The sequence below is a fragment of the Nomascus leucogenys genome, chromosome 12 (genome assembly GCF_006542625.1).
Source record: "Nomascus leucogenys isolate Asia chromosome 12, Asia_NLE_v1, whole genome shotgun sequence".
Taxonomy (NCBI): Eukaryota; Metazoa; Chordata; class Mammalia; order Primates; family Hylobatidae; genus Nomascus; species Nomascus leucogenys.
In genome coordinates, this window is record NC_044392.1 from 61,125,491 (window position 1) to 61,148,553 (window position 23,063).

At 35.8% G+C, this 23,063-nt stretch overlaps 1 protein-coding gene across 1 annotated transcript; it reads right to left on the reverse strand.

The window, feature by feature from the left end:
* Positions 1-3,741: 3,741 nt before the first annotated feature.
* LOC100589626 (bile acid receptor-like) lies at positions 3,742-17,620 on the reverse strand. Its single transcript, XM_012500307.1, has 7 exons — positions 17,614-17,620; positions 14,216-14,581; positions 12,508-12,648; positions 6,034-6,176; positions 5,830-5,934; positions 5,600-5,699; positions 3,742-3,902 (listed from the first exon to the last, which is right to left on the reverse strand). Exons 1-7 carry the CDS (start codon positions 17,618-17,620, stop codon positions 3,742-3,744), a joined length of 1,023 nt encoding a protein of 340 aa, XP_012355761.1.
* Between the last annotated feature and the right edge of the window lie 5,443 nt (positions 17,621-23,063).

The following is a 23,063-nucleotide window of genomic DNA, read 5'->3' on the forward strand; positions in this document are numbered from 1 at the left end:
TGAATGAAAAAAGTGAAGCTTCTTCAGGTAATAACTCTCTGGCTCCTTTTGAAGGAACCATGAGGAAACAACTTTTGCTTCTTTTGAGTCCAATCATAGGAAGAGTCCTAGATATCCCTCAGTGATAGTTCTATATTGTACAAAATTTTGATAAAATTTTGATGAGCATTGATGATGTCCATTTTACGGTGACATATTGGTAACACAGCAATACCGTTCATGTTGTCCAAATCAGTCCTCCTATATGATAAAGGAAACAATTCAGATTTAGGAAGTTTAAAACAGACTACAACATTCTAAAATTTCAGCAAGAATACAAATTTCACTTCTCAGAGAGTAAAGTAGCCAATTTGGGGTCCTTTGTTTTCCAAGTGCTCAGTATTTCTGAATGGTTATAATTCAGAGTTCTCAGTTCAGTAAGCTTCCATATGAGATGAACAAAATGCTGTGGGTCTTCTGGATGATACATTTTTGAATATTTATACAGTATTTGTAAAACTGGTTCTTGTAAATTTTCCATATATTGCTTATTTTTAAGGCATGGACGATCTGAAAAATATCATCATATTTATCTTAATGTATATTGGAAAGTAGCAAAAGATACATAATCTTTTAAAACAATGCAGCTTTTAAATAACAAAAAACAAATATTTACAGAGCCCTTAATATATGCTAAATATTATGCTAAGTGACTTGCCTCTATGTATTATTTTATGTAGTTGTCACAATACTGTATGAGGTAGGTTCTATTATTACCACCGTTTTCCAGATGAGCTTCTTGAAACTTAGAAAATTAAGTAATTTCCACTAAGTTACATAGGAAGGAAGGGTCAGTAAGTAGTTATAAGAATACAAAAGCAGCCGGGCCAGGCATGGTACCTCACACCTGTAATCCTAGCACTTTGGGAGGCTGAGGCTGGTGGATCACCTGAAGTCAGGAGTTGGAGATCAGCCTGGCCAACATGGTGAAACCCCATCTCTACTAAAAATACAAAAAATTAGCCACGTGTGATGGTGGACGCCTGTAATCCCAGCTACTCGGGAGCCTGAGGCAGGAGAATCACTTGAACCCAGGAGGCAGAGGTTGCAGTGAGCCAAGATCGCACCACTGCACTCCAGCCTGGGTAACAAGATCGAAACTCCTACTGAAAAAAAAAAAAAAGAATATAAAAGCAACCAAGGGCTTACTTGAAACTTAAAAAAATTCAGTAATTTTCCCAAGGTCAACAGTAACTAAAAGGCAAAGCTGTTTGTTCAAGTATCCAGCTGTAAAATATAAGAGCCAATCAATAATTTATTAATGTTTAGGCAGCATTCATTCATCCATCCAGTCATTGTGCTAGTGATACAGCAGTGAACATCACAGACAAAATTTTCTCCCCTCACTGAATTTATATTCTGGGTCTGAGAGGAGTCGGGGAGGAAAGAGACATATACACATTTTTTAAAGTAATAACGTAATATACCAGAGTGGTGTGTTATAGACCAAAAAAAACAGGGAAGAGGATAAGAATTTAGGGTAAGGGGTGGCAACTAATTTTTCAAAGGCGAATCAGAGATAAAATGGCATTTAGCAGAAATCTAAGATGGTGAATGAGGGAGTCATATGACTATCTGGGGAAAGAGGTTTCTAGGCAGAAGACTTATCAAATACACTAGAACCTGTACCAGGAGCCTGCTTGAAATTTTCTAGGAATATCTGCATCAAAAGCAGTATGGCTGGAATGGAATAAGAAAAAGGAATAGTAATAGGCAATGATGAAAAGAACTTTGGCTTTAATCTGTGTAAAATAGGAAGCCATTTAAGGGTTATGAGCTGAGGTGTATCACATGATCTGACTTACATTTTCGAAGAATTACTCTGGCTGCTGTATAAACAATAGACTGTAGAGAGGCAAGGGCAGAAACAGAAAAAGCCAGTTAGGAGAGTAGTTTAAAGTAGGATGGTAAGGATAGAAATACTAAGTTCTGGTTAAGTTCCAGATATGTTTTGAGAGCAGAGCCAGTGGGATTTGTTGTATATTTGATATGGGTATAAGAGAAAGAAAGAAGTTAAGGATGACAAAAAATTTTAGCTTATACAACTTCAAGGATGGAAAATACCATTTAGTAGAGATGGAGAACAAATATAGAAAGATGGAGGGGGAGGCAACTAGGAATTCACTTTCAAGCATGTTAAATTTGATATGTCTACTAGATATACAAGTTAAAATCTTGAATAGGCTATTTAATGGGGTTTGGGATAGCACTCCAGGTTGGTATATATAATAAATTTAGGAGTGGTCAGCATACACATGGCCTTTAAAGCCATGAGATAGGATGAAATTGCAAAGAAAGTGAGTACAGAAAAAAGACAACTGAGCTCTGGAATATTCTTGTCGTTTGTCACTGTGGGAGATGAAGAGGAATTAACAAAATAAACTGAAAGTGCAACCACTAACGAGAAAAATCAAGAGTGTGTGGGGTCTTGGAAATCAAGAAAAAAACATGCATGTCAAGAAGGAAGAAAGTGATCAACTGAAGCCAAGTGATCAAAGTGTTCTAAGAGAGGGGACATGATCTGTTCTGTCAAATATAGCTCATGGGTCAAGTAAGCTGAAGACTAGGAATTGACCACCGGAATCAGCAATGCCAAGATCCTAAAGATATTGACTAGTTATGGTGATGTGGAGAGGAGAGGACATAATCTTACTGCAGAAGGTTTAGGAGTTAACAAAAGGAATGGAGACGGGAGTATACACAACCCTTTAAAGAAACTTTTTCTGTAAAGTGGAACAGAGAAATAAGAGTAGATGAAAGTGGATATGAGGTCAAGAAAGCATTTTTTTAAGTTGCAAAAAATTATAGCATGTATATAAGCTTAAAGGAATGCTCCTGTAGAGAAGGAAATTGTGATAAAACAAAATTGGTACATTTGGCTGTAATTAATAATTTAGTAACCACAAACCTCATCATTTCATTGCCAAATTTAATACAGATTTTTACCACTGAATGGTTTTTACCTAAAAAAAAGTTTTTACCTGAAAAAACAATTGTTGCTGCAAGCAGAGCATATTCAATATTAGTTATATCAAATTCGCTCATTCTTTTGTAGAAGTAAAACAATGTGTAATAAATTCTTCAGTAACACCTAAAAAACTGATATGAAAATGTATTTTCATCCAAACATAGGGTAGAATCAAACATGGAAATCATCATTGTATCTCAAAGCGATATAAGAAAGTGAAACATTATATACAAATTTTTCCATCCAATATAATATTTCATATTGAGTCATATTACCAGTTAGAGTAGTAGAAGGACATTCTTCATTGTAAAATTTTTCCATAGAACAAATAAGACTTCTATCACCACTCCTACTGTGACAATTTGGTATATAATCTGAATGATTTAATATTCTCACAGAACCTAGTAAAAAGGAAAAATATAAAGCCTGATTTTCTTTCTAATCTTTAAACTCAATCTTTCAGAATCCAGCATAGTTGTTAGATCAGAAATACTCCCAGCAAATGATAGATTTATAATTTTTATTACTGAAACATGAAGTCAAATTAATAGTTTGTAGTTTCTAGAAAGATTGTATAAGAGACCCTCCAAAAACGTGTTTTCCATGACACTATATAATAAAAAATAGCTTTTTATTAAACTACTTATAAAGAGCTATTATTAAGTATTTTTGCCTATAGTAACTGGCAAAATTAAAATAAAAATAGCTCAATGTTATACAATTTGTTGCTAAATTTAACAGTAACTATTAACATTAAAGTTAGAAAGAAATCCATTTTTACTTTCAGAGGCTGATTCTTTCTGACTGTAAAGTTGGGCCCCATGGAGAAATATCACTTCAGTTTTTGATCCCTTCTGTAGTGCAGTTTGATCCTCACTGGTCAAATTTTCAAATCCTTTAAAGAGAAGATCACATAATTGTTTGAAATCGATAATCAAAAGATAATTTTCAGATGTAGTATTTTAACATTTTAAATTATTCATATAATAGTATGAATCTTAAATGCTCCCTTAGAATAATCATAATATGTTATTTCAAATTTGAAATAAATTCTTGATTCCACATGGTAATATTTTGGGGCACTTCTATCAGAACTGAATAATATTTTTCCTATGGCAAGAGCAAATTAAACATAGTTGATTTAGCCTTGAAGAATTTATGTTTACAATGAGATATCTGTACATGTAAATAGACAGCTAATTTTTGGCCAACAGTGGTTTGATTTTTCAGTATTATACAGGGAATTTTCTTTGTTACATGCTTTATAGAAAAAAAAGTCATTTTCCAAAAATAAACAATTAACCTTTTGTTTGTCTTAACTCTCAAGTCTTTTTTTTTTATTATACTTTAAGTTTTAGGGTACATGTGCACAACGTGCAGGTTTGTTACATATGTATACATGTGCCATGTTGGTGTGCTGCACCCATTAACTCCTCATTAACCCTCAAGTCTTTGAAGTCATTTGAATAATTTCACTTTTTTATTTTTAATTCTTATGGGTATATCGTAGGTATATATATTTATAGGGTACATAAGATATTTCGATACAGGTATACAACGTGTAATAATCACATCAGGAAAAATGGGTATCCATCACCTCAAGCATTTATCTTTCTTTGTGTTACAAATATTCCAGTTATAGTTTTGTGGGGTTTTTTGTTGTTGTTGTTTAGAGACAAAGTTCTCACTCTGTTGCCCTAGAGTGCAGTGGTGTTACAGCTCACTGTAACCTGGAACTCCTGGGCTCAAGCAATCTTCTAGCCTCAGCCTTCTGAGTAGCTGGGACCACAGGCACACCCCACCAGGCCTGAGATTTTTTTGATTTTTTTAATTTTTTGTTGAAATGGGGTCTTGCTGTGTTGACCAGACTTGTCTCAAACTCCTGGGCTCAAGTAATTCTCCTGCCTGGGCCTCCCAAAGTGCTGGAATTACAGGTGTGAGCCACTGCATTAGCCTCTTTTAGTTATTTTTAAATGTACAATAAATTATTGTTGACTGTAATCAACATGTTGTGATATCAAATACTAGATCTTATTAACTCTAACTATATTTTTGTACCCATTAACCATCCTTACTCCCCTCACCACACTACTCTTCCTAGCCTCTTTATTTGAATTCTACGCTCTGAGCAGTATTTTTTAATATTTAGATTTTCACCCATCTGATTAAAGCAGACAAAATAAACATGTTTTTGCATTGAGAGGCAGCTTTGTGAGCCCAGGAGTTTAAGATCAGCTTAGGCAAAATGGTGAAAGCCTCTGTTTACAAAAAATACAAAAATTAGCCGAGCATGGTGTGCATGCCTATAGTCCCAGCTACTCAGCAGGCTGAGATGGGAGGATCACGTGAGCCCAAGAATTCAAGGCTGCAGTGAGCCGTGATCATGCCACTGCACTCCAGCCTGGGCAACAGGGTAAGACCCCGTCTCAAAAAAAAAAAAAAAAAGGAAAAAAAAAAGAAAAAAGAAACAAAACGTTGGTGAAAAAATAGAGGGTTTTTTTCCTTTTCCTAAAATATCCACTTCCCTTAAAACAGGGAACTTTTTATAAAATTAGCTTAAGTATTAAATTAATTTTTCCCAAAGGTAATTACGTGGGAGCCCCTTGGTAAAATTCATTAGCCCACGTATGTGTAGGACTGCTGTCTCTGAGAGTCGCAAAAAGCTCAGTTCAGGATTTGCATGTTCCTGCAGCTAACCCATAAAAAAAGCAATAAGATTAATGAATTTTATTTTTTCAAGTATCTTTTGAAATTTTAAACTGTTACTCTTGTGCCTTTGTTTCCTAACATAATTATACATTATTTCTTTCACTAATGAACACATACAAATTTGTTTCTTCTATAGGAATGGTATATTTTTGATGAGCAGCCACAATGTTATTAATGAGTTGATGTTCCTCTTGAGTTAGTTCCATGCTTTCCTGAATCTATAAGAAAATACAAGAGGAAAATTATAAATATAGAATTCATAGTTATTAAACAAAACACCATAATTAAAGAAACAAATTTTATAAGAAAAGCCTTGCCACTTTTCCAGATCTAGTGGTGGATGATAGAAATGTGTTGTCTACTCCTTCCTCTTCCACTTTGATGTTAGAGTAAAAATGATTCTTCTGCTTAAAGTTCTTTTGAAGTCTCTTTGATTTACATTGGATTTCTGTGAGCAAACCTGTGTTATTACAAAATTCATATAAAATGTTTTTGATATGACAGATAACATGATAGGATTAAAATTCTCTTATATTGTGCACATATATATACATATATCATCATAGACTTGTCTTTTTACAAAGAATCCTTCTTTGGGGCAAGTATGTACATAGCAATAACATTTACTACATTACTTTCTCCTTTTCATTCCACAACTATCTTGTCTACTTAAAAGTACATAGCGATCCTAGACATAAATTATACATTAATTTTGCATCTCCAAGTTATAAATTTAGACTTTTTAATATTAGAACAATTTTCACGTTAATTATATTTTGGAAACAACATAAAATATCAACTCACAAAGCAGTTGAGCTACCTTAGCTACAGGCTTTTATCTTTGATTTTTACATCATATGGTCAAGAGAGTATCTTGTGATGTTCAAAATCAGCTCAGTCAATTTTTTTCTTATAATCAAGACAAGGCAGTGGACACTCTTTATAAAGTGAACAATTTTTATTTTTGGCTTGCCACCTTTACACATCTTTGAATCTTCAACTAGAACTTCTACCTGAAGAGCAACAGTTGTTGTAAATAACTACTAAAACTAACCAAATATTAATCTTTATCATTTATTATGTTCATCATTTTTTCATAAGTGTTTAAAACATACCAATCACATAAAAAGTGTATCAAGAGCTGAGGTAGAAAAAAAAAAAAGCCTTAGCCTCTTTCTAAATTATTTCATTATTTTATTGGGAAACAAGAATATATCAAAATATGAAGCCATTTAAAGAATATCAAATATTAAAACATTAGAACTGAATACACAAATGCAAAAATTATATAAAGAAAAGGAGTCATTAGAATCAGAGGGAATTAATTGTGGGGAGGCTTACTAAAGATGTATATTTTAAGAGGTTTTAGTTATGAGAAAGAAGAGTACCCTAAAGGAAAATGGAATGGCAGAGAAGTGAAGATAAGTCATGAAAGGGTGAAAAATAAATTCATAAAATCTTACACAGGCACAAGAGGAAATGGTGGTAAAGAATTTCAACTACAGAAAGATTTCAAATTAACAATTAACTGTTTGGAAAGAGAAATTATAGACTCCTTTAAAGAAAGGGGCCATGCAGGAGTTTGAGAACAGCCTGGGCAACATGGTGAAACCCTATCTCTGCAAAAAATATAAAAATTAGCCAGACATGGTGTGTGTGTCTGTAGTCCCAGCTACCCAGGAGGCTGAGGTGGGAGGATCTCCTGAGCCCAGGAGGTCGGGTCTTCAGTGAGCTGTAATAACACCACTGCACTGCACAGACTGAGCAACAGAGTGAGATCCTGTTTCAAAAAAAGGAAAAAGAAAAAGAAAAATAAGAAGCCATGTCAAAATGGAGTCCATGATATATGGGAAAAGGGCATGTTTTTAGTTACATTCAAAGCAAGAAATTAGACTCATAGCTTGGTGCCTGTACGTAATATTGATGACAACTTAAAGGAAACAAGTCAACCTTTTTGGACAGCACAAAATAAAATGGTCATCTAAATGGGTGAAAAAATTCTTTAAAAGCAAGTGTTCTTAATGCATTTATATCTCTTCAACTGAAAAACATTTGTTTCTATAGAATTGAACTATAGTCTGATATTGGAGGAATAGTAGATAATAAGGGAAATGTCATTAGAAGTCAGAATGCTTCATAATGATTTTCAAAAAGAGGCAGAAAGATAAATTCATACAAACTAAACCTGAACAATTTGTTTATGGAAACTCAAAAGGAAAAGCAATAATCAGTGAAACCCAGTATAAATTAACAGAAAAACTAATCATGTCAGCTTAATTTCAATTCTGTCTTGGACAGATTCTTAGAATGGAAGATCAAGGAAATACTTTAGACAAAGTATATATGGAATTTAACACGTCATTTAACAAGTCCTCTTAATATATGCTTAGAGCCAGAATGGAGATGTAGGTTGGATTCAAGATTGTTGGTGTAAAGTAATAACTACTTGAGGAACCATACTCAAAGAAAGTTGATAAATAGATAAATGCCAGTCTATAAGAATATTTTTAATGGTAAGTCATAAGGTTTCACATTTCATCTAGTTCTAGACAATATTTTAAACCACAATATGGATCAAATTGTCAATGTTATCTTAAAGAAATAACCCAAACATCATATGACAAAAAAATTTTAAAAGCTCTTCAGACTTAATATTATGCTGAAATATAACAAAGGAAAAGTTTACTGAAGATAGATATTAAGACCTGCACATGATGTCAGTCCCTGACTTTTCCAGTGCTCTTTAGCAGGAAGTGCTAGTATCTTTAACCTGCAAGGTCGGCTTTGCAATGTTTTTGAACCAATCTTGAATAACATGAAGGAGGACACAGTCACACACATTGCATTTCTGACTGTAGCACCACATAATGTTTAACATAACCAATACTGGAGCTGGTCAGCATGCCTGGGTTTGAATGTTGGCTCTACCACCAAGTTAGCTATGTGACTCTATGACTTGCTTTCCTCATGCATAAAATGGAATGATAAAATGCGTATTTCATTGTGGTTATAGTGAGAATTAAGTAAGATATGTGGAAAATGGTCGGTTCTATTTTTTATTTTTATTAGCTTTCTGTTCAGCTCCCCAGTGAGAGTGAAACCTTCTCTTGAGCCCTCGCCTATTTTTCTAGTGGCCTATAAACATTCTTAGATCTCACCAGCTCCCCTGAAAGTAGAGGACTTGGTCTCCTATGTCTGAAACCTTTGGCTAGGATCTTAATTCACTAATAATCTGGAACCATGACATTACAACTCATCTCACTTCAAATGACTTCCACTACCTGGGATATCCTACGGTAATCATACCTCAGAGTGTGGTTAGGGGACACCCTTGCTAATAAATCAAATTTGTCCTTGGCATACAACTTTTGAACTTTGTAGAGTGAACTGGTTAGTAACAGTAAATTAATAGCAGTACATGTACAAGCAAAAGGAGGTAGTCTGTCAACTCTTAGCTCAATATAAGATAATAGTTTCAGGGTCCAGACTTACTAGCAGCCAGTAAGATTGAGCTGAGATTAAAACAGAGAAAAAGGATCTATAGTGCAGCCACCTTTAAAAGCCAATGTGTTCTTAAACTATATTAATATACCCATAGTACCTAGAAAGACTGAATTCCACTCTGCTTTGCACATGTTTGATTACCATGTTTGGTAGTGGACATGATACTTTAAAATGAGAGAAAGGAATTCATGAGGAACAAGATAGTTATATTCAGATACTTAAAGTATCATCATATGGCAAGGGAATTAGGACTCCACAGGAAAGAAAGTAATGTTGTACAGGCTCTGTTTGTACAGGCTTCTATAACTACTTATGAAACTGAAAAAAAGAAAAAGTATATTACTTCAATTTAATGGTGAGTGTAGTATGAATATCTATGGTAATGGTGGCAGGATCATAAAAACAAAGTCATGCATTACTTTAGGGCAAATTTGGGGCAACCCTCAAATCACTAGGTCTTGACAATTTCAAATTTTACCTGAGTCCTATGCTCCTATAAAATAGCGAAAGCTAAAGGAATCTTCCCATCCTTTTATGTTCTGGAAAATGGCTTCCTGCAAAGAACTACCTTTCCCAATCTGACTTAGGTAAGACTCGTGGATGCCCCTTTGTTTACCTATGACAGAGCCAGACGCAGACCGTGCAAATTCACATTCTCTGCTTCCTGAATGATTATCTTAACTGTTTTATCCCCACTGATCAATCAAAACATAATATGAATTAATCAAACTTCGGCTAACCTTCATTTCTTGCTCCAGGCCCTGAAACTTTGATCCACCCTAAGCCTGAGCCAGCAAACATAGCTTTCTGAGACTAGGCTAGACTCAGAGTAAAACATTCTCTGATACATTATCTGATCATATCACCTTTTTATCCTACTCTATAATCAGTTATTTCTAGCTTTATTTATTCCTTTCTATAAACTCTTCTTTGCCTAACTCTTGAATTGCTTGTATATCTTTTAACTACAGCATTCTTCCTATTGCAGTAGTCCCCCTTGCCCTATTGCAAAAGTCCCTTCCCCCCTTGCACGGCGCCTTTCAAATAAAATATCTCCATTGTTCTGTGTTTTATTTGACACATATAGATTTAAGCAGACTTAAGTCTAGAGAGATATGCACATTGTTCTGTGAACACATCTCTCAGATAAATAGGCACCAAATGCTTGAGAAGCAAGTGTACTAGCTTGGTGTACTCCATAGGAATCACAAAGTTTTAATGATATGCCGATTACTTTACTGGGACTCCTGTATTCCATGAAGATAGGAATGTACTATGTATTTAATACTTTTGGTTCATCTTTTTTCCAGTTCCATCATTTCAGTTGTATGCTTATGGAATGAAACCAAGCCACATAAAAATCCAGGGCTTTCCTGATGAAAACTCCTTTTACCTAGAATATGGGGTCAGACAGCCAGAAATTCAAATATAGAAGGATAAACGAGAGAGAGGCATAGAAAGATGCAGCGGGAGACTGGAAAGCATATAAATAACATTTGAATAATGTTTATATTCATATTCCATGACAACTACACTCATATCGATTCTCTTTTTTCAATTTTGGAATAATTCCTTCAAGTTTAGAGGAAAGGAGGACTGATCTCATTTATGGATTGTCCTGGGAGAAAATGAGTTCCCTTTCACATAGGTTTTCAGGTATAGGTTAAAAGACAACTTACCAGGGATTGCTAGGAACTGAATTGCATCCTTCAAAATTCATGTATTGAAGCCCTAACCCCCAGTGTGATGGAATTTGGAGATGGAGCCTTTGGGAAGTAATTATGTTTAGATAAGGTCATGGGGGTGGAGCTCTGGTGATGGGATTTGTGCCCTTCTAAGAAAAGACACTGGTGAGCTTGCTCTTTCTTCTCTCCACTGTGTAAGGACACACAGAAAAGGCAGACATCTGCAAGCTAGGAAGGGAGCCCTCATCGGAACCTAACTGTGCTGGCACCCTGATCTCAGACTTCCTGCCTCCAGAATTGTAAGACAATAAATTTCTTTTTAAACCACCCAGTTTATGGTATTTCTTATGGCAGCACAAGCTAACTAAAACAGGGCTAAAGTAAAGGATTCAGGCTAGTTGGACAGGATAACCTTAAGATCTATAACATATCTAAAATTTTAAGTAATAGGAATCCTTTTGATGAAGAACTTTGACAAAAGAGATTGGGTTTTATAATAATAATCAGTATGAAATAAAAGGAATATTGCATGGGCATTTATTGAACAAGAGTATAGCTTAATAAAAAAATGAAGATTATTATGACAGCTAAAGATAAATTGACCAAAAAGAGAGAATGAAGAAATGGCCAGGAAACTAATATAATAGCATAAATGCAAAATAATAAGAGTTTGAACAAGCCTAGATTAGACATGAAAAGAAAACATTAATAGTACTCTTTAAAGAAAAATTAGCTGGGCATGATGGGATGCCTGTAATCCCAGCACTTTGGAAGTCTGAGGTGGGAGGATCACTGAGCCCAGGAGTTTGAAACCAGTTTGGGCAATAAAGCAACGTCTCATCTCTACACAAGAATTTTATTGTAATTAGCCAGATATGGTGGCATGTGCCTGTGGTCCCAGCTACTCAAGAAGCTAAGGCCAGAGGTGGAAGCTGCAGTGAGCTGTGATTGCACCATTGCACTCACAGCTTGGGTAACAGAGCAAGCCTTGTCTAGAAAAAAAAAAAAAAAAAAAAAAGAGGGAGGGAGGGAAACAAGAAAAAAATTAATTTAAAAATTAAGCCACAAGGAATAGGAGAAATTGAGGAAATTATGTCAAAATTGTAGTACTACTGTAAGGATGAAATAACATCATATAATCTAAGCAAAAAACACAGTGAACATAGAAGGGATTCAAAAAGATTACATACTCTTCTGCCTATAGAGTTGAGTTTTAACACTTGTGTGTTAATTACCAGCAGATGCTACATAACTAGGTATCTTGTAAGCTTTTGGAAACTACTGACTTAAAATTCTGTTCTTTCTAGATGCAATACATGACTTTAGGTTAAGTAACATGAAAATACAAAGATTTTCAATTAAGAAGAAAATGTGATTATTTCCAAAATTAGAGCAAGATAGTATGGAGCAGGGTCTATGGAAATAATTACTTACATTCGTAACTGGCCATCCAAATTGAGTAGTTTGCTAGAGAAATAGCTTAAATCCAAACAAATAAGTAGACATTCAAAATGACAACCTGAAGAATGCATTAAGTTCTCAGTAAGGTAAAAAAAAAAATCAAAATCTGCCTCAGAAAAAAGCAAAACACATGGCACTTACATTCTGCCAACATTCTTACTGCCTTACACTTTTTCAGTCTGCACTCTTGACATTTTCTACGCATGTACATGTCCGTTTCACAGTGACTACCATTCCTGCAACTATATACTGCATTTTTGTTGATGCTACGTTGAAAAAAACCTAATAACAAGGTTTTAAAATATTTTGCCATAGGTATTTCTAGTTTATTATTTTTATTAATATATGCCTTCATATTAATCAAGTTAACTAAATTATTTCAATAAAATGTTTTTTCGCTCAATAAGTTTGTTTGATATACATTTATCTGGATAGTTGTCTTAATCCTCTCCTGATTCATGTATTCTATTCCAAGGTTATTCCTTTCAGTAATCACATCTGGAAATTAAACTCAATAGCTCTATTACATTAAGTCAACTCTCTATTTTACTGTGGTTATATCAGCTAAAAGCATTTTTTACACTACGTTTTACAGAATATCAAGATTTAATGAAGCATCTCTCAAGACTTCCTTTAAAGAGTAGGTGGTCATGTAAAATAAAACTATAGAGAAAATCTTTTTTCTTCTCTCACATTTCCACTCAACCCACAAAGGAAGAAATATTCTGCCAAACTTACTTCCCTACGTATGTCTCTTTTTTAGCACTTTCCCAGATGAGAAAGTGTTGCTAGTTTATTTGGACTGAGACATTGAGGGGGCCATGTTTGGCAGGGGGAGGGGGAGGTCTACATTCTCTCTTTCACTTTCTAAATCCATGCATAGTAGTTCCTCTTCATATTTCCTCCTTCAATTCCTGTTCTTATGCAATAATCCCTGCTATCTTTTTCTTCCGTTCCAAGCAGTGACATCAATAAACTTAGTCAATATCCCTCTTAAAGTCCAGCCATATCGTCTTTTTCCATAGACACTTGAGAGTGGGAGTTTCAGGATTTAGATGCAACAAAAAGAGTAAAAAGTTCAACTTTGGTTTCCAGAACTATGTCTCATTTGTCAATCTAGTTTTAATAGCAAGGCCTTGCATTTCAAGAGTAAGCAAACATGTGCCCAGCTATTCTGTTCACAAAGCTGTTACTTCATTTCCCATAGTCTTCATTTAGCTATTCTTTGTAAGGGGTGACCTGTAAGATTCTAACAGTGCAACTTCACTCTGAACCTCTACAAGACATGTTTTCCTACTATATTGACCTAATGATTCGCAAGTTCTCTTCCCAAACTGCATTTTTTAATAAAAGCCAGGCAGGAGTATTTCAAAACCTCAAATTTTATCAAGGACTGTTTCACTCTTGGAAAATGCAATGGTCTTCACTTTCAGACCTTTAATTTGTTTTTGCAAAGCATTAAAAAATATAGACTCTTATTAGTCATTCAATTCAAATTTCCTCCAAATGCATGAATTATAGCAACCACATAAAAAGATGTGATAGTAAACATTCAGATCTTTTAAAACATCATTTTCTCTTCCAACATGAGACTGATCTAGGAATATGGAAACCTTCTACTCTGTAAATATCAAATTATACATTTAAATGTAAAAGTCCTCATGAAAAATGAAAAATATATAAACTTTACATTCATTCCATTTTCATGTCTTTGATCCAACAGATTGATCCATTTAAACACAGCATGGCTCTCCCTGGTTTTAACTCTCATACTTTAAAAAGTAAGAGTATTTTCACATGCCTAAAATTTTGTACTAAGATTTCAATTTTATTTTAATCTTATCCTTACCTTTGTAACCTTCACAAGTAAGTGCATTATAATGATATCCTGATGCTTTATCACCACAAACTACACAGAATTCTTCCTGTCCCTTATTTCTCAAGGAAGAATAGTTTGGTCTGGACCTTTTTATTCCAGGGTATCCATCTTTAGCATCATGAGCAACCACATAAGTGGGTTTATTTAATTCACAGGAACTAAATCCACACTGTCCACCATCACTGTACCGTGGATCCAATCTATAAGTGTTGAAATGACTTTGTAAAGATTCAGACTGCAAAGCTGGAGGAAACTGAGCAGTAGAATACTGGCAATAAGGTGATTTTTGAAAATGAGTGTTATGCAGCTGATAACTAATTTGTTCTGGTAAAACATCTAGTTTTTAAGACATGAAAAAGAATTTTGTCAAAGGCCTTTTCTGCATCTATTGAGATAATCATGTGGTTTTTGTCATTATTTTAGTGTGTACTCCTATTTATTAAAAAAAAAAAAAGGTTAACTGTAAAACAACCTCAGGCAGCTCCTTCAGGAGGTATTCCAGGGAAGGCATTGTTATCATAGGAGATGACAGCTCCATGTGTATTATTGCCCTGGAAGACCTGCCAGAGGGACAACGATATGGAGATGGAAGATGACTGATGATTCTGACCCAGTGTAAATCTAGGTTAATGCATGTGTTTGTGTCTTGTCCTTAATAAAAAAGTTTTAAACGTTTTAAAAATTTTTAATAGAAGAAAGTTAAGAATAGGAAAAGGATATAAAGAAAATATTTTCATACAGCTGTACAATGTGTTGGTGTTTTAAGAAAAGTATTATTGCCAAAGAGTCAAAAAGCTAAAAAAATTAAGTTAATAAAGTAAAAAAGTTACAGTAAACTAGAATTAGTTTATTATTGAAGAAAGAAAATACTTTTTTATAATTTTAGGGTAGCCTAAGTATACAGTATTTATAAGTTCTATAGTAATGTACAGTGATGTCCTAGGCCTTCGTATTCACTCACCATTCATTCACTGATTCACTCAGAACAACTTCCAGTCCTGCAAGCTCTATTCATAAGTACCCTATACAAGTGTATCATTTGTTATCCTTTGTACCGTATTTTTACTGAACCTTTTCTATGTTTAGAATAATCTACCAAATACTTACCATTGTGTTACAATTGCCTACAGTGTTAAGTACAGTAATATGCTATACAGGTTTTAGCCCAGGAGCAATAAGCTAGGCTATAGAGCCCAGGTATGTAGTAAGCTATACTCTCTAGGTTTGTGTAAGTACATTCCATGATATTCACACAATGATGAAATTGCCTAAGAATGCATTTCTCAGAACATATGTAAGCAGCACCTGTTATTAAGTGACACATGACTATACGTAATTAAAAGCATGTATATACTATAAAATGATACATAATGTATATCATTATTATCAGAAGCTCCCAAACACCAACTTACTTCCTGCTTTCAGGAGAATTACTAAATTTAAAATTTAAAAATTGGCTGTAGAAGGATCCAGGAATACTTAATTGTTCAATGTCTTTAATATGTGTGCTTCCCCTGGTGCTGAATCATTAGACGATTAGACTTATTCTTATCCTCAAAATTCTGCCACCAAGATTGGTAAACATCATAATTTTAATTAATTTACATAAATCATTTACAATCTTACAGTATCCAAAGCAATGCTAAATGTTGAATGAATACCAAATGACAGCCTTATATAAGAAAAAAGGTTAACAGTAAAACAATGTGGCTTTCTTTAAAGAAAAAAAAAAAAGAAGAGGACTTTTCTTGGATGACTGTCAAAAAAGACTGTCTCTTTTTCACTACAGTAGAAAACTGGCTGATGTTCTGTTGGCATGGAAATCAGAGTTCAAACTGTAAAAGATAGCTGCATTTAAGATTAAATTTATATTATAATCTTATTCTTTTCGCAAAAAAATTCCTGTTTCTCTTGCATTCTGTTTTCTTTCTCTTTACCTTTTATAAGAATCTTATGTTAAGATTGAAATGTGAGCCATATGTAGAAAGCTGAAACTGGATCCCTTCCTTACACCTTATACAAAAATTAATTCAAGATGGATTAAAGACTTAAATGTTAGACCTAAAACCATTAAAATCCTACAAGAAAACCTAGGCAATACCATTCAGGACATAGGCATGGGCAAGGACTTCATGACTAAAACACCAAAAGCAATGGCAACAAAAGCCAAAATTGACAAATGGGATCTAATTAAACTAAAGAGCTTCTGCACAGCAAAAGAAACTACCATCAGAGTGAACAGGCAACCTACAGAATGGGAGAAAATTTTTGCAACCTACTCATCTGACAAAGGGCTAATATCCAGAATCTGCAATGAACTCAAACAAATTTACAAGAAAAAAACAAACAACCCCATCAAAAAGTGGGCAAAGGACATGAACAAACACTTCTCAAAAGAAGACATTTATGCAGCCAAAAAACACTTGAAGAAATGCTCATCATCACTGGCCATCAGAGAAATGCAAATCAAAACCACAGTGAGATACCATCTCACACCAGTTAGAATGGCCATCATTAAAAAATCAGGAAACAACAGGTGCTGGAGAGGATGTGGAGAAATAGGAACACTTTTACACTGTTGGTGGGACTGTAAACTAGTTCAACCATTGTGGAAGTCAGTGTGGTGATTCCTCAGGGATCTAGAACTAGAAATACCATTTGACCCAGCCATCCCATTACTGGGTATATACCCAAAGGACTATAAATCATGCTGCTATCAAGACACATGCACACGTATGCTTATTGTGGCACTATTCACAATAGCAAAGAGTTGGAACCAACCCAAATGTCCAACAACAATAGACTGGATTAAGAAAATGTGGCACATATACACCATGGAATACTATGCAGCCATAAAAAATGATGAGTTCATGTCCTTTGTAGGGACATGGATGAAACTGGAAAACATCATTCTCAGTAAACTATCGCAAGGACAAAAAGCCAAACACCGCATGTTCTCACTCATAGGTGGGAATTGAACAATGAGAACTCATGGACACAGGAAGGGGAACATCACACTCCGGGGACTGTTGTGGGGTTGGCGGAGGGGGGAGGGACAGCATTAGGAGATATACCTAATGCTAAATGACGAGTTAATGGGTGCAGGAAATCAACATGGCACATGTATACATATGTAACAAACCTGCACATTGTGCACATGTACCCTAAAACCTAAAGTATAATAATAGAAAAAAATTTTAAAAAAAGATTAAAATGTGAAGCATGTGAAAAGCTATTGCGAACTGCATTTACTAAATTGCATGAAAACTAGTTTGAGCCAACCCATAAAAATAACTTCAAATTTGCATGTTAATTCTCTTTTTTAAAACTGAATACAATTTTAGGCTATTGTGCTTTTCCTTCCTTACCTTTCATTCTGGCTTACAATATTTCAGTATTGATTTTTGAAGTTAATTATTTTCTTTCATAGAGAATAATTTACAGCTTTTTGTTCATTTGTTAATTTATTTTTTAAATCTCTGTAATTAACCATAATTCTCACAAAAAAAGTCTTATTAACAACTTTTTACTATAGTTTTTGTCACATATCATAGCAATGCACTGACTGGTTCAGCAAGACAATACCTATCAGATGCAGTGACATAAGTATTTGCCATTCTCTGGTCCAGTTCTCACTGCTTCATTCATTTCAGTCAATGCTGGGCTTTTCAGAGTAAAACATGAAGGAAACAAAATTTTTGCAGACTATTTGAAAGTATGGTTATCAAATCAGTATGGTTTGATGAAAGTACAATGCTATTTTTTAAACTGAGGATTTAGCAGAATTTATACAAGACATTCATATTTACACTTTAATTGGGAAAATGTTGATTTTTTCATCTCTAAACACCAATTTATTTAATTCTGTTACAGTAGATAGTCAGGCGGATATGAGCAGGGCAGGAGAAGCTATGGATCAGCAGCTTTCCAATAAGAGCTCAGGAGTTAGGTGAGTGGGCTCAAGCATGCGCAATTAAGAGGCAAAATGGCAGAGTTTAACTGGTATATGACCTTCTAGGGACATTCAACTGGTAAGGAAAGAACACCTCAAGTGAGCATTCGTACAACTCTAGTAAACACACTGCATATGCTCCCCTCCCAACTGCTAGCAGGCCACTACACATGCAAACAGCCCATCCCAAGGGAAGAATCAGGGGAGAAGGGATGCAAGAACCCAGAAGGATGCCAATGTATAAGACCCATGTCAAAGGTCAAACAGCATCTCTCAAGTTGCCTGCTTGGCCCTCTTCTAAGTGTACTTTACTTCTTTTCATTCCTGCTCTAAAGCTTTCTAATGAACTTTCACTCCTGCTCTAAAATTTGCCTCAGACTCTCCTCCACCCTATGCCCTTCAGCTGAATTCCTTCTTCTGAGGAGGCAAGAACTGAGGTTGCTGCAGACCCATGCAAATTCACCACCACTGGTACACTTTGGTGCTGTGTGACTCGGATGCAATCTGTTGCTAACACATTTGGTGCCACGTGACTTGGATACATTCCCCAGTGGTAAGACACCTCTATGCATTGCCTTCTTCATCTGGAGGCATTTAACCCCCATACACTATTTTCTTCTCCCCTTTCCCTCTCCTGCTGACTAATTAACACCCAGAATTGTACCTCTCAGCCACAGTGGTCTGCTCCCTGCGCTGATCTCTCAGTTCACCCTGGCTCATGGGATGGCTCTTGGGGGTGGGAAGGAACTTGGGGTCCACACTGAGTAGAACTGGCCCTTCTGGACAGGCAACTCTCAAGAGTGAGAGGGCTAAAGCCTAAAACCAGGCAATGTCTGGGATTTCTTCTGCCTTTTCAACTAAAATCAGCTCTTTCCAAGAACCCAAACTGCCTATTCTCCTATTTTCTCTGTGTGTTTTCAGAAATGACCTTACACACCCACCAGGCCATCCACCAGAGGGGCAAGTTTGCCTCTTTTGCTTTCACTTTGCATGCCACATGGCTTCTTAAACGCACACTCCCTGTTATTTGTGTCCCCGCAGCTCTTACCGTGTTTATGTGGCAGCAAAGACATAGGCTCCCTTGCAGATATCCCCTGAGATTTATACTTGCTTTTACCATACCAGCTTGCATGACCTCCAAATCTTCCCCTGTGTGCTGGCAACGTTGCTGGGACATACACTAATTGGAACCCCTGCTCTGACAGCTCCTTATAACTTACTGAAACAGCCAAGTGTAAGGGGGTCTCTGGAAATCCAACTGGCCTGTGCACTGGGAGGAGTGCGCACTGGGGTGGAGCCACAGAATTTCACACCATTTGCAGTGGGGAGGAGTCTGGCCCCACCTCTACCCGGGTGAAACCCAGGGTTCAATCTGTGAGGTGGGAAGCACACTAGCAGGGACTCTGGCTTTGCAGAGAGTCCCAGTTTCCTTTTTTCCTTTTTGTCCAAAAAACTCCATTAGTCTCAACCTTCAAATTGTCTGCAAGCCTAATTTTTCATGGCCGTGTGACAAGGACCCAGCTCTTAGCTGAACTAAAGAGAGAGTCCAACATCTTTGGCACCTAACATGGGGCTACAGAAGCAGTGAAGGAGATGCAAACCAAAAAGAAATCTTTTTCCCTTTTGCTTCTAAGCCTTTGCATCCTCGGACTTCTGAGGGTAGGGGAAACTGTGACCCTACCCCCATCACTCCTGGAGGTCGAGAAGGTCAGCTTCGGTCTCCATGGTCTTTTCCTTCCTTTTTTGAGATGGACAGGCCAGCAGCTGCTTCCTCCTCCCCTCACCTTCCCCTCTGCCAGGGCTGAAATGCATGGCCCAAGGGCCCTGAACAACCAGCTAGCTGGCATTCCCTGCCACTCACTGTCAGAGACTTTCCCCGTCCCTGGCCAAGGGGTTCAACTCCATTGGACAGTAATTAAGCTTCTCTCCCCAGTGGAGGAAACACTTGCATAAGAATAAGAGGTTGTTCCCCCCAAGCATCCTTTTCCCTACGCCATCAGCAGTTAAAAGTTTTTTTTCTTTTAGAAGGTGTTTTACTTAGCTGGAATGATAAGGATCACTGTTTATATTCTCTGCAAAGTTATAATTGTGAAGAAGGCTTTGTGAGGCTGGTCTTAAGCTGTAGACAATCCGGTGTGCTTTGCATGTCTGTATGAGTCATAGCAAACTTCGCTGCAGGCCTTCATCTTGTTTTACATCCTGCAGTCGTGGCCTGTAACCCGTGGCAAGGCTTTCTTTAGCAATCCTGCTTTAGGAAATAAGTCCTTTCTGGTTTGATATCTGCAGATTTTCCTAGCCCTGTCTCTTAAAGGGCTCCACCTGAGGACTGGGTTTTCTTCTGCTTGTTTGTGTAGCAATATGTGTGCTATGTGTGATGTCTGTAAAAAGAGCTCTAATTCATTGACGTAAAAGAAGACAAGCAATTGGATCAAGTAGTTTTTAAAGGGAATATACAAGCTGTGGTACCCTTCAGTTCACATGACTTTGATCTTTGAGAAATAAAAGCAGCCTTTAAGATTATTGGTAAAAAGCAGATGTCATCAAAATGTAAATAGGTGGACTAAATTATGCAGGTCATATGCAAGGTTTGCTAAGTGTTATAAACTACTTTCTGGGTTTTAAGAACTATTTGACTTGCTGGCTTTATAATTGGTGAGGCCTGGGGACATGTAGAACTAAACATGCCCTTAATTATGCTGGAAGGAGTCAAACCTTGGCTGCACATAGCACACAATTAAACAAGTTACCAGGTTTTACATTAAGGTTAAAAATTGCCAGGAATTACCATTATAACATGTAATTGAACTACTGAAAATAGATTTACATGTGAGATGTGTAAGAACAGTAAAATGTGTTTTTCTATAAAAGGTTATAAGAAGGCATGGAAATATAATTCTTGCCTAGGGTTAAAAGATCATTTTACATTAGATATGATAAAGCTGAAGGTTCAAACAAAAGTAGTGTAAGCATTGTGGAAATTAATCTTGCAGAAGTGGTCCTCTGTGTGAACATATTGAGTAAATTCAAAAAAGGTATTATGTGGTTTTTCCGTAAATTGAGCATTAAAATAAAGGCACAAGGTACTCTTTAGGCATGAATCTGCTCTTTAGCAAAATTTGTAAAGGGTTATAAAAGGTTTTTGTCTCTTTACAATTTCTGAGTCATCATTTTGGCAAAATAAATAACTTATTATAATCTGAAATTCTATTTCATAACATTAAGTATTTTAAAAATCAAACATCTTTAACAACCTTCCCAAAATGAAACTTCAGTTTCAAAATTGTCTTTTCCTGATTGTCTGGTTTTTTGGGTGGATTAGAGGGCCCCTGAAACATCCAGAAAAGAAGTGAACAGGATTTTTTGACATATTTAGTTACATGAGATTGCCAAAATGATGTTCAATTTTATTTAGGTCACATTTTGGTGAATAATACTAACATATGTTCCAAAATTGTATGGGATTTCTAAAATTTTAATGTCTAAGTATATGCTATCAATCATAATTAAGGGTGTTATGTTAAGTTATTGTAAACCACAGAGATAACCAAACTTCTTTGTCAATTGGGTTTCTAACTGTAACTACCCTGGACATTTTGTAATTCACAGGCAATTGTTGTCTTGTTGTAATCCTTTTCCAAAGATGGTTTATAGTAGGCTATAGAACTGTAACAGGTGCTCTCAAATACAGGTTTGGTTTTTGATAATTTTTGGAGATTGTAACATTGGAATAAAGGGAAATGTACAAGACTCATGAAGAACTAAAATGTTCACAAATTATCAAGCAAAACAAGAGTTAACTAAATGGACTGAACTCGAAACTGAAGCAAATCTTTTTTACGTTTGCTTGGAATATTGCTGATTCATGTTTTTTTCAGAGTCAAGGAAACTTATTTTGAACTATTTACAGCCTTTAATAATTGAGTAAGGTATACTTCTGTGAACAAAATTTGGAGCATGTTTGTTTCTCTCTGCCTGTTTCCTCTAGAATTCAGAAACTATCTGAGTGTTCTTAACTTGTGGCAATATAGTTGTTTGCATCAGTGCAGTAAGAATCTATTTTTCTTTTGCAACAAGGCCCAATTAGAGAAACTGGTTGTTCTATCAAGGCTTTGACTGGAAGAGTATTCTTCCCTTTAAGGAGTCAAGCTCAACTTGCCTAGTCAATAAAAGCGCAGTGGGGAGAGTGGCCTCATACCCTTGTCCCTGTACAGGGTTCCTGACTGGTGGTCAGCAAAGAATGTCACTTTCCAGCTAGAGGAGACAAATCCTTCTCTCTTTAGAAGGGGTGGAGAGGCAGCACTCTTCATACACTCCAGACACACTGTAGAGCCATGCATTAGCTCTTAGAGACAAACTTCCCACACAATCATCTCTTGGGTCAAAACAAGGACAATTACAAGCTGACATAAATCAGATAACCAGATCATCAGGGATAGAGGCCTTTGGAATATCCAGGTTACACTCTCCCAGAGATCCTTGTTGTTTACTTAATAAATATTTTGTTTTCTTTATTGAATTTGACATTCTTCCACTTTGGTTACAAAACATTAGATCTCTACAAACTAATGAGTAAAATACAAAGGAAGGGGAAACAAACCCTGATTAATTCAAACTTCATTAGTACAGATGCTAAAATGATTCATCTTGATGTTTATCTTTGCATTATCTACAAATAAAGTTTTCAACCAATTAGAAATATGTGGTGCATACCTGTAATCCCAGCACTTTGTGAGACTGAAACTGGTGGATCACTTGAGCCCAGTAATTCAAGACCAGCCTAGCCAACATGGCAAAACGCCATCTCTACAAAAAAAACACAAAAACTAGCACGGCTGTGGTGGTAAGGCCTGCAATCCCAGCTATTCG

What these genes read in the sequence shown, in the direction of transcription:
- LOC100589626 (XM_012500307.1), bottom strand. An exon ending in CCACTAGATCTGGAAAAGTG is followed by an intron (nt 5,935 to 6,033) that starts GCAAGGCTTTTC and finishes ATTTTCTTATAG; the next exon opens with ATTCAGGAAAGCATGGAACT. An exon ending in TTTTACCAAGGGGCTCCCAC is followed by an intron (nt 3,903 to 5,599) that starts GTAATTACCTTT and finishes TTCTCTTTAAAG; the next exon opens with GATTTGAAAATTTGACCAGT.